General features: G+C 46.0%; 1 protein-coding gene across 2 annotated transcripts in view; it reads right to left on the reverse strand.

The window, feature by feature from the left end:
• Nucleotides 1-1405: 1405 nt before the first annotated feature.
• RRN3 (RRN3 homolog, RNA polymerase I transcription factor) overlaps nt 1406-13743 on the reverse strand; it is a 30128-nt gene continuing 17790 nt past the window's right edge. For both annotated transcript variants that reach the window (XM_059415279.1, XM_059415277.1), the window contains exons 11-18: nt 12844-12982; nt 11235-11365; nt 10111-10241; nt 9010-9194; nt 6811-6919; nt 5012-5164; nt 3961-4048; nt 1406-3298 (exon numbers count right to left, since the gene is read on the reverse strand). In XM_059415279.1, the coding sequence (XP_059271262.1) occupies nt 3137-3298; nt 3961-4048; nt 5012-5164; nt 6811-6919; nt 9010-9194; nt 10111-10241; nt 11235-11365; nt 12844-12982 (1098 nt within the window). In that variant the 3' untranslated portion in view covers nt 1406-3136. The remainder of the gene's footprint in view (nt 3299-3960; nt 4049-5011; nt 5165-6810; nt 6920-9009; nt 9195-10110; nt 10242-11234; nt 11366-12843; nt 12983-13743) is intronic.

A 13743-nucleotide genomic window follows, 5' to 3' on the forward strand; every position in this document is an offset into this window, starting at 1 on the left:
GATCAAGCCATAATGGCAAAGACTCCCCCCGGCACCTTGTAGACCCTCCCTAGCATGTGAGAACTCTGTCGAAATCCCCCATTCCTTCACCACCTCCCCCCCAACCGTGGGGTATATAACATGCCCACCTTCACAACCCGGGGCAGCCGCAGCTCTTCCTGCCCACGGGTCCTGTCCCCGTGCTTTAATAAACCACCATTTTGCACCAACGATGTCTTAAGAATTCTTTCTTTAGTCGTCGGCTCCGAACCTCCTCACCCCACCGAACCTGACTTAGGTTCTGGGACTTCATCAGTAGCACTTGCTGCTTGGCGTCCAGGAGGCCCGCACTGATGGGCTCAGAACCCTGGGAATGAAGATCAACAAGATACCATCTAGTCCCTACTGAGGACGGGTTATCTGGGTGCGAGGCCTCTCACCTAGGGGCTCTCTGTTATGAAATTTGTTAATACTCCTTAAACAGACCCAACTCCACATTACGGTAACCAGAAGGCAACTTTACGAAACTAGCGGTGAGATGAACAGCCGCCTCACGGAGCAAACACTGCAGTGACATCTGAATTCCACCACCTTCATTTTTCAAAGCTCCCAGGGGGATTCTAGGACCAAAACTAAGAAGCAATGCCTGGCAGGTGGCAAACACCGGCCGCTTCTCTCCAGGTGAGATCTCTTCAGCCGGTACCAAGGAGGCAACCGGTGTGGATGGAGTGAACGTTACCCTTGCCTCGGAAAGACGCTGCCATGGAAGTACTTCCTGCTTAACTACCTTCTCACGAGGCAGCCCAACAGCTACTGCCTTTCCATGCATTTTCACTGAATCCTCACAACCCTATGGTCTGTAATAGTTACGTCCACCTTACAGCTCCTAGTGGAGCTCAGACTTGTTCAAGGTCACACAGCTGGCTAGAGAAACACCGATTGTGTTATCCGTGACACTTGAGAAGTCCCTGGCCCTTTCACACTTGCTAATTCACCACTTCTCATTAAGGAAGAGCCAACCACAGCAGACAGACAACAGGACAGACCTTGGAACTCTGCCCCGAATGAAGGCCTACTTTTCAATAAGAGGAATAGAAAATCCTTTTTCTAGAATTCCCAAGGAAATTTTCCAACCCCCCCGCCCCCCCCCCCCGCTGATGTTCCTTTAAAGCATGTGCGTTTTTCAAATAAGTGTTTGTTCTGCTGGAACCCTTTCAGGCCTGGGGGACTCTAGTGGCTGGGTGTGCCCACAGAGTCCCTGACACTTGGCTGCTCCTCGAAGTCGCTCTCGTCCCCAGCATGTACTTCGTCTCCCAGCACCCGCAGCCGCTGTGGCGTGACTTCTGCCCCTGACGGAGTAAGGGCTCAGCTGCAGTTTCTCACAGAGCTTTAACAGAGATCAGTAAAAAGCACAGAAACCACGACATCAGTGTTAGAAGCCTCTTTATTGGGGTACCTCCCTTGACTCCTTTACTGGTGTAAGAACCAAAGGTCCAGATTAACCATGCCATTGTTTTATTTCCACAATATCTTTTCCCTCCAACTCCTTTGAAATTAAACAGATTTGTTTACAAAGATAGCCTTAACTACATTAGCACTTTTCAACCCACAAAGGCCCACTTACTGTTACCTTATAGGGACACACTTTCATGTACTCATCTACTCAGGGTACAAAAACCCCACCATTTTGCCAACAGTTAAAGGAACAGAGAACCCAAAGGTTCTCGAAACACTTTCCACCAAGTCACCAAAAGAAAATCTGCAATATCCAAAACTTTTGAAACCCATAAAAATTTGTTTTCCAAAAACATATTTACTCTACATTGCCATCAATATAATTATACAAGAGCATACAAAGCCCTAGGAAAGAGAAAGTATTTCATTACAAAATATTTGTGATCAAGAAAATATCGCTTGCTTTAAATAATAGGAAAAGTGGCAGAAAAATAAATATGTTTAGAGATGTCCATTTTCACAAGTAACAAAAAAGCTCACAAATAAGGAATGAAGCTAAAATATGCATTGGCTACAAAATGAATCTAGCAGTGTTTGCACACGTGTCATAAAGTGAGGTTGTGTCGACTCCTCCCTCCCAGTATTTAGTTATAAAAGTACAAAAAGAGCCTCCCCAGAGGAAGATCTCACTGAGCTGAAATCCACAGTACGAAGAGCCAGGAGACAGAAGCCAGAGCTGGGACCTTGGTCTATTGCTGCTAGCGAAACCATCCCACCAGATGACCCAAACCCCCCTTTCCCCGCCCCATTAGCACAGAGAAATTCTCAAAATGACCAACTGATTCTAGTTTAAAAAAAAGAAAAAGAAAAAAAGAAAAAAAAATCCAAGTAACATTGCACTAAAAATGAGTAGTTTCCGTTCTAATAGCTCCTGGGAACCCCAGGGTAAAATGTCAGGTGCTGCGTTTTATAAAAGTCCAACCCCACTCTCCATGCATGGGAATTCCATTTCCCCCAAACTCTGTGTTTCTTTTAAATCCATTTTTAAACTCAAGAGTGTATGATTTGTCTGCGTCTGTTTCCCTAAATCCTCCATCACTTCTCTCTAGGATTTCATTGGTCTCCAAAGTCCCTGGGGATCTTCTCTGACAGCTCCAACTTCCAGTATCAGGGACCAGCTCTGGCCCCCTCCGCACCTTCCTCCCGTCCCCCACCCACTCCCCACTGAAATCCCAACACACAGATCCAGTTCCCGCTGAGGGGCAACAATGAGTCCAAAGTAAATCATTTTAAAGACACCGAATAGCGTCTACATAGAGCATTTTTTCACTGAAAAGAAATCAGATCAATACAGTCTTGTGACTACGGCTCAGACAAAACCTGTATGAAAAATGCAATTGGTTAAAATAGGCTATTGCCAGTATTAGAAATTTCACAATGATGTCCGAAAGCTGTTAACAGAAATAAAATATACATTAAACAGCCAAGTCCTCAACATTTATCATCAACTCCATTCTAAAATATTGCACATGATATCCAGTCTTTTCCTTGTCTGGAGGGGAGTAAAAAAGAAAAAAACCGCGTCCGTTCGGACGGCAGAGTAGGTCTACTTTGCAAGTAAGATGCCTGAGGCATGTCCTCACTCTAGTCCAAACAGGGTGAGCCCTGGTGCTGACGGGCATGATAGGGAGGAATGCCCGTCTCAATCACAAACCCTTGCGATCACAGGGGACTGGTCTGGCAGGTATAACACGGGAGGGGAGCCCACACTGCTCGAGGGACTTCGGAAATGCGCGTCAAAGGAGCTTGGAGTGATCCCAACTTCACCTTTCAAAAAATCATCATCCTCATCTTCCACCACCTCCTGCATAAAGAACAGAGGTTATCAGTAGGAACACCAGGTGGTGTGAAACTTCAAGAGTTCCTCTCAGGAACATGCCACTTCTGGAAAGAGGAAAGTAAAGAAACGTATCTTAATTCTGGAAGCTTCCCCTGACGCGTCCTTTTTCATTACCAACCACCCACGCAACTGTCCATCACACGTTGTAACGACTCATTAGGTCTGATTTTTTTGAACAGACTTTAAGCTCATAGAGGGCAGTGGCACACGTCTTTCTTGCTCAGCGTCCTCACCCTTGTGCCTAACACAGTGTGAATGAGGGAAGGAACGATCCCCCCCACCAAGCCAAGCTAAATACAAAAAAAAAAAAAGAGTTTCCAACGACTACTTATGAAAAACGAGACCTAAATAAATTTGAGATTGGTACTTGGTGGTGGTGATCACACGAAGATGTGAATTTGCTGAGCTGATTAACCTTCACTTTGCAAAGTTCACTTACCAAGTGTCTAAACATTCATCAAAAAGCCAAAAAATTCTTTTGGTAAGAAGAATATAACTTGAGTTTGGATTTTTTGCAAAGGCGGAATTAATAAAATGTGTTTTTTAAGTGTGACATTGCTGTTGACCATTTGATTGTGGTCTGTAACCACGCTGGAGCTTCCCAGGGTGCTGAATCACAAACTTACCTGTTTAATGGGTTTCTTCAACTCCTGAAGCTCTTCTGCACTCATGTCTTCCCATATCTGATAAAGAGGATCTATGAATTTCTTCGACCTGTGGACAGAGGTCAATTTCAAATTCACGTTCAAGGCCACATTAAAGGTCAGATATGTCTGGCTCTTCTCTCACAGGATCCACTATCCAAAATAAAAACTACGGCTCAAATAATTGTCGTGCAAAAAAATACTGGATGTCAGTACCGTACATAATGGGGCTCCCAGTCTGTAAAGCTTCATCTACTCAGAAGGCGTATTCAGCTACTGTTTCTCATCTTTTTATTTTCTTTTTTTCTTTTTTCCATCTTTTTATTTTCAAGTGAAATTATTTCTCAACTCTGCCAGGACCGACAATGAGTTAGAATATGTCCAAATGAAAACAAAATTATATTACTCTGGAATTTCATTTTTTCATATTCCTACGGTAAATCTATTGAAGATTAGTCGGGGAAAAAAGACCAATGTGGTGGCTTCAGTCAACCATGCCTTGGGAGACCAGACAATCCTAAATGTGGGGCTGCTAGTGAGAAACTGCACAGCACACAGAAATCCTGTTTCCTTATACAAACGCCAAGTTCAAGACTGGCCTGGAGGTTTCTCACCATCACCCACCCAGATAAACTACACGGCTGCCGTTCATCCTTGGCAACAGCGGGGAATGTGCTCTCTAAAGGAAGGAACAAGTCACCTGGCAGAAAATTCTGAGTCACAAAAGGCCCTTCCCATCAAGGCACCTCTATGCCCAGTCCCTTTCAGGCTGAAACCAACTGGTTTACAGAAAAACAAAAGGTAAATGAGAAACCTCTGGTGTCAATCTGGGGTTCTTCCTGAACTATAGGTTTGCACAGCCCTCAGCCTCTAAAAGGTCTTCTCTGCCTTGGGGACCCGAAACACATGAAGGGGGACCCTGAGCCACTGATAAACAGCGGGAGCTCCACTTACGACAAAAAAAACCCCAGCAAATACATGTCCCACATACAGTCCCTCCACCCCCCATCCAGTTGCAGGCTAAGAGTCCCACCTCTTAAGCACACAAGGATCGAAGGGGAAGAAGGTGTCAAGTGGGTTCGTGCAGGTCTGCACCGAGTCGCCGCCCGCCGTGTTTCGAATGACCGGCAGCATCTGGCGATTGTTCCTCTCGATGATGGTGTAGCAGAAGACCAGCTGGTACTTACTGCGGAACAGAGCCGAGACATGAGTTAACCTTGCGGCTAAGTTTGCATGGAGGTGCCTGTCTGTGTGACAACCAGGCTGACCACAAAGATGCTGTCACAAAGAACACGTCCAAGGAAAAAAACGTAAAAAAGGAAGCGATGCTTTTAGGGGGCAGCTTACAGGCCTGCTGCCTACACACCTGCCCAGGAGCAGGAAGGTGTGGCCATTGCTCTACACCGCCAGCAAGCTTAGGATACGCACGACTCACTAAAAATCAGTGTGTTTGAGGGAGGATTCTTATGGTTTGCAAGATGCTGCAAACTAAGTGACGTCTGCAACCTGTAAGAGAATGAGGCTGGCGGAAAGGGGGTGCTCCGAGGACAGTGGTTGCTGAGTGACAGGCCTGGCCACTGGGGTGAGGGCTCCACCGGACACGCCTGTAACGAGGCCCCTAAGCTGCCGCCCCCAATTCTCAAAATGTAATGGCCTAAATCCCAACAAACAATTGATTAAAAACAAATGGACAGAGTAAGACTCAGCAGATCAAATCAAATGCAAGTTATGGGTCCACAGGAATCCCCATCCCGTTAGGGAAGTGAAACAGCGGCCACAGGCCACTGCATCAGTTTGACAGAGACCTCTGGGCCCACCTCTTGCTCTCGGCCTCACTCCGGACCCCAGACCCGCAGCCTCTCGCACAGCGGGCTCCCTGCCATGAACAGTCTAGCGGCTCCTGCCTCTGCTGCTCTTCGTCGGCCGCCTGCTCTCCCCTACACTGTGCTGGGACCCTTCACACCGCCCCCCGCCGTACTCCTGCTCGTCGTCTGCTCCTTTCCTTGATCCCGTTATCATTTCTGAAATCCCAGGAGACAGAAGACCCCGAACTACAAGCCCAGCAGAGGAAAACTAAGATTACTGAGTAAGAGCAGCAGGTGGTCTAAGGGACTAGGGATGAAGAGTTATTTCCGTCTCTAACAGAACAGACCCTTACGTGCTGAAGATTCTAAGCTATGATCCTACCCTGAACACCCGGATCAAGGGCTCAAAGTCCCCAACTCATTGTGTACCAAGAGCAGAATCACCCGGGGAGTAACACTAGACCGCCTGCGTTTGCGCACCGGCTCGGCCCTCGGGGAGCCCCTTCTCACAGGTCGGCCCGTCTCCCCAGGGTGCCACCATCCCGGACTGAAGCAGGACTCAGCACTACCACCCGGACTGGGAGGACACAGGGAGTCCTGCGTGATGCGCCTCCAGGTGCGCGGGGACCCAGCCCCTGCCGCGCACGGCCTGACAGGACAGACGCTCGCCAGCCCCTCTCCGGCCGCTGCGTACCCCTCCTGCGGCTGGTCTCTGTGTGTTACCCTGAGAAACACCTTCGGTCTGCACCTCTCCACTTCCTAGTCGCCTTACTCGTTTCTAAGCGCTGAGGCCTCTGCTTAATTATCATCTCTGAACACAAAGCACTAGCAACTTCCCATAGTATCGAAGTATAAAAACAAAAGCTTAACGACAATGCTTCCTAAAATGATGGGGTTATAGGTTTTTATGTGTTTTATAGTGACTAATTTTACTAATTTCACAGAAATGTAGTGGAACTGTACAATACTGATACTAACATAAACTTATTTTTAAGTAATTTCCACCCATAAAGTGTAAGTAACTTACCTCGTGATTGCAGCAAAAAAGTTCACTACCGAAGGCAGACAAATCTTCAGGGGATTTAGCTGACTCATCACTATACGTTCAAAATTTAGACTTTGAAGGTATCTCAAACCTTTGATTAAAAAACAACACATTTGTTAAAATGTACAAACTTAACAGTCGAAATACCTTGAAGCAGCACGGAGTACTTCACACACCAGAAATATTTCTCACAAAGTCACTTACAGAAATGGTTCAAGTAGGTGAGAGCCACGCAGTCACATACACACGAGCCTGGAGAAAGTCACCAGGCCAAACCACACCCACTTGTGACTAAGTCAACTTTTTTTTTAAGATTTTATTTATTTGACAGACAAAGATCACAAGTAGGCAGAGAGGCAGGCAGAGAGACAGGGGCGGGGGTGGGGGAAGCAGCAGAGACCCCAGGACCCTGAGATCATGACCTGAGTAGAAGGCAGAGGCTTAACCCACTGAGCCACCCAGGCGCCCCCAAGTCAACTTTTCTAAAGAAAACAGTGTATTCGTTCAAAGACCTGGAAGTAAGTGCACATCCCTAGTGGGCTATAAACTTCTATGACAATTTGGAATTTAGGTATTTGTAAACTCAGGATATTCTGAGTTTGTAGAGGAAAAAAAACCCATGTGATCTGATCTCAGTTAATCTCGAAGTCAGTATGGAGCTAAGGCAACAAGTGCGCTCTCTACTCCCGAGAGGTAATGACTATGATCTGGTGTTCTTCCTTCCCGACATCGTCAGACAGACATGTATGCCAATCTGACGAGAGCAAGCCAACAGCAGGACCTGCTGCACATCTGAAATTACCAGTGAAGCTGAGCAAGTTATTCCTGTGTGTGATAGCTGTTTTTATGCTTACAAGGAAACTATGGAGGTAGAAGTAAAAGTTAGACACCACTCTCCTAGAACAGATACACAGAATTCTCTCCTCTATTAGTAAAAGATACCTTGCAAGCAAACCAACTTATGCTTAAGTAAATTTTTTTAGATAATTCTTTAATGTATTTCTTTAAGTTTTATTTAAGTAATCTCTACACCCAACGTGGGGCTCAAACTCACAACCCTGAGATCAAGAGTCACACGGTCTTCTGACTGAGCTAGTCAAGTGCCCCCTCTTTGATGAATATTCTGATAAAACTAAAAATGGGATACCATCATGGCTTACAAGAACATGCTCTTTAACCAAGTCTTACCATTTATTTATACCCCAAACAGCAGATACTTTGCTTAAGTAGGGCTAAAACCTTGTCCTATTCCTCATTTATATAACTAGCTGTAACCTTTTGAGAAGTAACAGAATATGAGTAAACAATACAATGTAACACACACAAGTTTCAGTTCAGAGCTGTGGTTCTCAACTCTCAAGGCAGCTGTGCCCCCAAGAGGACTTGTAGCAGTGTCTGGAGAGTTTTAGTGGTCACAATGGACAGTCCGGGCAGCGGTCAGGAGGGTGCTACTAGCATTTAGTGGAGAGAGGGCACTAACCATCCTAACATGCCCACAACAGCCCCCACAACAACCAGAGACCCAGCCCGGAATGTCAGATTTTGAGGTTTAGAGGAAACAGCCTATTAAACCATTTGAGTTATTCATGCAAGTAAAAAAACCATTTAAACGGACTTAACTGGTACTGTTCTTGTCACACTAACCTGACAAACAAACTTCATCTGGTAGATTTTAATTCTATGCAACCCTTAGAAATTAGCAAAACTGCAAACTGGTAGGTTAACGGTTAAGCCCCTAGACAAAGCAGCCTGACTGTTATGACCCTGAGCTTCAGAATCATATTCATCTAATCCTGCCAATCAATATCCTGCGTCTGCTTAGAGTCCCCCTGGGAGGGGGGAACGATGCCCGCCCTCCCCAGGCCGACACAAGGACCAGCAGAAAGCACTGTGCTGGGCCTCACCCAAGGAAGAGCCCCCTCACGGCTCACAATCAGCCTAGACGTCACCCTCTAAAACAGAGGTGCTCCACCGCCAAGCCATTCTCTGCTCAACAGGGGCCTTACGGCTTTAGGGGTCTAAGGGCTGCTTGAAATTATGTGTCAAAGTTTGAGTGCATGGGCAGTATTCTGACTCCACAGTTTTCATCAAATTCTCAAAAAAGAAACGACCCCCCCTTTCTCAAGACTGCCAGTATTCCAGAACAATCCAGCTCACCCCCATCAACCCCACACCACTGACCTTCTTTCAGGTTTCCACTTAAAAGCTGCTTGTGTCTAAAAACAAAAGTGTAGAACACAGCTTGGCAGGCCGAATAAAATGGTCCGTGGAGAGCAACATCACAAAATGCCTTTGCTCCTGAGTCCTGGTTATTAAGGTATCTGTGCAGCCAGTTAAGCAAAAGATCCAGGCACGATTTTACGGTACTAGGGACAAGAAAAACCCAAGTCAACTTCACTTGCTTCACACAAAACCAAGAGTGACGTAAAAACACACAGTTGCCTCACTACATGCAAAGAACAGTCAGTCTGCAGGCTTCTTCGTCTATTCCCTGTGGGCACAGAGAAGCAGCAAACAAAAGAAGGAAATGGATGGGAGGCAGGAAGACAGCTTTTCAATTCTAAAGTAGAACTTGCGACCTTCTAGCAAGAACAGGCCCCTAAAGCTGCCCGCGGCCCCAAGGGATGGACCGTGTCTCCTTATGGACTCTGAAGGACTCCTCCGATGGCCTCCCTGCCCTCTCAGAGCAATACGGCCGCAGGAAAGGGCACACTTAGCAACATCTTACAAGGAAGAGACTGTGTGTGACTGACTTCGCCCTTCCTTATAGGGTTCTGATGAAGTCCTATGGCCTACAATGTAGGGTAGAGTGGACAGAGGGCTATCGGTGGTCAGGGACTGGCCCAAATACATCACTGGAAGAAGTAGGCCCAGAGCTGGCCTCCTAAACAGATCTTTCTATTACCTTTAAAAGAGTTTTTTCTTCAGCTTTAAGATACAACTGATTCGGAATGCAAATGAAAAATGACAAACCTATAAAAAGAATCAAAACAGTATACAAACACTGTACAATATCCATGAAGACAAATGGGGCTTCATGTTCAAGTGTAACTATGCAAAACAGAGGACAGAAGCTTTCCATATGAGGCTTTATATGTAAAGGAGACATTTTATTCTGAAATTGCCTTTTGGAAATGTAAACGTCTTACGCAGAATGGGGGATAGATTTTTTCACTTTAAAGGCAGACAAAAATTAGAGCAGGTATTTCTCTGACTTAAAACAATGCTATAATCTTTTTAAAGCATGACATGAAAAAGCACTTGGAAAATTAGGTTACTTACATAAGAGGAATAAATTTAGCTCTTGCCAAAAAGCTTCCAATATAATTTCCAGCAGCTTGCCTGATGATGGCAGGATTATTTGGATCCTGCAATTTTTTCCAGAGATGTTCCAAAAATGCTTCTGCGAATCCCTATAAAAAGAGAAGGTATTGCTCTAATCTTTTTTAATGCTGAAGAAATCTCTGGCTATCGGAATCCTAAGACTGTCCACAACCATAGAGGAAAGTGCTAGTGTATCTGTCATACTGCTAGATAAAGAATATATGCAGTTCTCATGGTTCTTAATTTTACAACATTCTGAGATGATAGTATTAAAAACTAAAGGTGTTCCCCAGCCTTAAAAAAGTTTCCCAAACAAGCTGAAATTTAGATACAACCCTACAGATTTCCAGGCTCAGTGACAGGGCCTTGGAATCTGCAACTGATCCCGCCATTCAGCCAGAAATGGAAAGCAGGGACAAGCCACACTCGCGGGGGAACCGTGCAGCAGGACTGTGACAGTGCCAAGCCCTTACCCAGAAACACAGACACAGATTCAAGGACAGTGTTTGACTAATGATGCTCATCGCAGTAAAAAGACTAAAGCTTTTTTTTTAAACAAAAGGCACAAACTCCAACTTCTCCCCAAATAGCTATATTCAAAAGCTTCGGGGCACACATACTTCGGGGCAAAGAATTTAACCTTCTTATCCATGCCCAGTACTCTCCTGACACTTCTAGAAAGCTACAAAACAGTGGCAAAGGAACAGTAGTCCATATTTCCTCCCCCGCCCCCCAAACAGAAAGCCAATGCCTAAAGTTTTAAAACTCTGGATTTAGAAGTTGTTCGGGGCTCGTTAGGATCAACTGAGAGAATGAGGAGAGAAACAGTTAAAGATCCACGGGATTTTAATAGCCAGGGCTGGAAGGAGAGGGAAGGGCACCACCTAGTGGAGCAAACGCAGAATGCCACTTTCGGAGCACCTGGCCTAGGAAGAGCTATCATTAGAGGCATCAGAAAAGTGAGCTTCAGAAAAAAAAAGGCTCACCTCCTGTGTCCTTTCCCAACTCCCCCCACACTCACCCCAGTTTTTAAGGGAAAATCATGGGCAAGAAAAAAATAAGACCATGCTGAGAGTACTCACCAGTTTAAAACTGCAGAGGTAAAACATGAAAAACTGTACATGGCAGGAGGCGTGGGTGGGCAACAGGAGTTTGTCGAAGATGGTTATGAGATCTCGATACAGATCCTTTGTTCTGTTGGTATCTACCTTGCCTAAAGAGACAGTTTCACATTTCAGCCTTACACATCATTTTTAAGCTGCCACTTTCGTTTACCAAATTTCTAAAAATAAGATACCAGTAAGAAACATCATCCACTAAGCTATGTTTGTAACAAAATGCCATTTTTATTTTGCACAGATTCTCCTTCATAACTATACTAATCCGGCACCGACAATGAAGCAGGCCCTCCCCTCACACACCGCTGTGGTGCCATAAATAGGAAGCCCTTTTAAAGGGCAATTTTACTATTTATGTAGCAGAACCCTTTGATCCACTAATTCTACTGCCAGAAATTGATCACGGGCGCATTACCAGACACACACACACACACACACACACACACACAAACACAGGATATTCATCACACATTTATAATAGCAAAAAAATGATGGGGGAAGGTGCCTGGGTGGCTCAGTCGGTGAAGTGTCTGCCTTTGGCATAGGTCATGATCCTAGAATCCTGGGATCGAGCCCTGCATCAGGCTCCCTGCTCAGAAGGGAGCCTGCTTCTCCTCCCTCTGCCCTTCCCCCTCACCTCACTTGCTCATTCTCTCTTTCCAGTAAGTAAAATCTTTCAAAAAAAAAAAAAAGAGGGGGGAGGGAGAAAAAAAATAAGAGACCAGTTAAATCCACACAATCAACAGCAGCCTAGACGGATAGTGAATGATCAGAGAAAATGTTCACAGCAGGGGGAAAAGGGCAGATTATGAATCACTGTGTGCAGCACGAGCCCCAAACCCAGTGAAAAACACACTCCTAAATATCCACATGCTAACCTAAAAGAAAAACATAGATCAAAATGCTAATAATGGTTCTCTGAATAGTACAAACGCAGACATTTAAATTGTCTTTTTTAATCCTTTCCTAGAGTTCGCAAATTTTCTCTCAACTATATAATAACCACAAAAAAATTAAAATAATAATACAGTCAACTCAGATTCCAATCTTAGAAATTACTCTGAGTGGCCAACTATCATTCTCAAATCTTCACAATGCGAACAGAAGAATCCTGTTTCCATGGCAAAGCCTCCAGATGCACAAAGTTCCAGGATGGCAAGAAGTGCCCCGAAGTGTTCACAGCATAACACAGCACTACACCCCCAAACTCCATCCCTAGCACCAACCCTGTATTGACGTGCGCTACTCCTAGATGTCCTGAGCAACTCGAGTGTGTTTTGATCTCCACCTAAAACTGACCAAACTCCAGGAATCATCCCCAACTACAACAGTCAGTGAAACCATCAGGGGCTTTGAAGACAAATTCAGCTGAGCCCGAATCCGGTCCCGACATTCTCCAGCTGTGTCACACCGGCAGTCACGGGATCTCCCTAGACCCTCCTTTCCTCGTACTTGAAACGGTGATTTGTACAGGACCTCTAGGAGGACTCGGTCACGTAGGAGAAACACCCAGCACACAGCCGGGGCGCTGCCGAGTTCACGTGCGGCTACTGTGACGAGTGCGGGTCATTACCATCTACGAAGCAGACGTCCTTGAGGTAGGACAGCAGCAGAGACAGCAGGATGTCCAGGCGCTCGGCTACAGGATGCACCATGTGATCAAGCCCTTGAGGGTCAGCCTTGGCGTCACGTTCAGTATCTTCATCCTCATCCTTTGAAGATAAGGGACAAACTGACATTAAAAACTGGGGTAAAAGGGGTAAGAGGGAAAATTCTCAGTGCTGATTATTTCCTTTGAAAGATAAAACAAAGACAAGACACCGGCCCCCGCCCTAGGCAGAGGCTCCCCACCAAAGGTGTGACCCGGAACCCCTAATGGCATTCTAAAGATTCCGAGCCCAGCCGGAGAGTCACGGGGAAGGCCCACTCGGCACAAGGCCACGTGAGCACCACAGCTTTCCTGGGACCCACTGTGCTGGGCCCTGCTGGTGCCAGGTCTCCTCCCCCAGGACAGGGCACCCGTGCCCCGGCTGCTGGGAGCACCGGTTCTCCGGAGAACAGCCTTGCACTCCTTCCTCCCCTCCCCAGCTGAAGTGCCCAGCTGACAAGGGGTCACGGGAGTCTGTCTCCCTGACTTCAAGCTGGGACCCACATGGGATCTGGGGTCATCAGGCTGCAGCTGTTTTCCTACTGGGAGCAAACTCTCGCTTAGTTCCCTCCCCTGCCCTTTCCTGCTTCTTCACGCCCTTTGTCCCTAGTGACCTAAATGCCCCTCTCAAGCCCTCCTCCTCCAGTAAGCCTAGCCCCAGGCAGAGAAGTACTGCATTAAGGCCTAAGACTTATAAAACAGAGAAATCACACTGGTATGCTTTCCTATGTATCACTCCTTCACAAACTATATGTGGTTTACAAAACAAAAAACAGAAAACAGAACAACAGAAAACACAAACTAAGAACAAAAATGAAACCTACT

The sequence above is a fragment of the Mustela nigripes genome, chromosome 11, assembly GCF_022355385.1.
Source record: "Mustela nigripes isolate SB6536 chromosome 11, MUSNIG.SB6536, whole genome shotgun sequence".
NCBI classification, from domain to species: Eukaryota; Metazoa; Chordata; class Mammalia; order Carnivora; family Mustelidae; genus Mustela; species Mustela nigripes.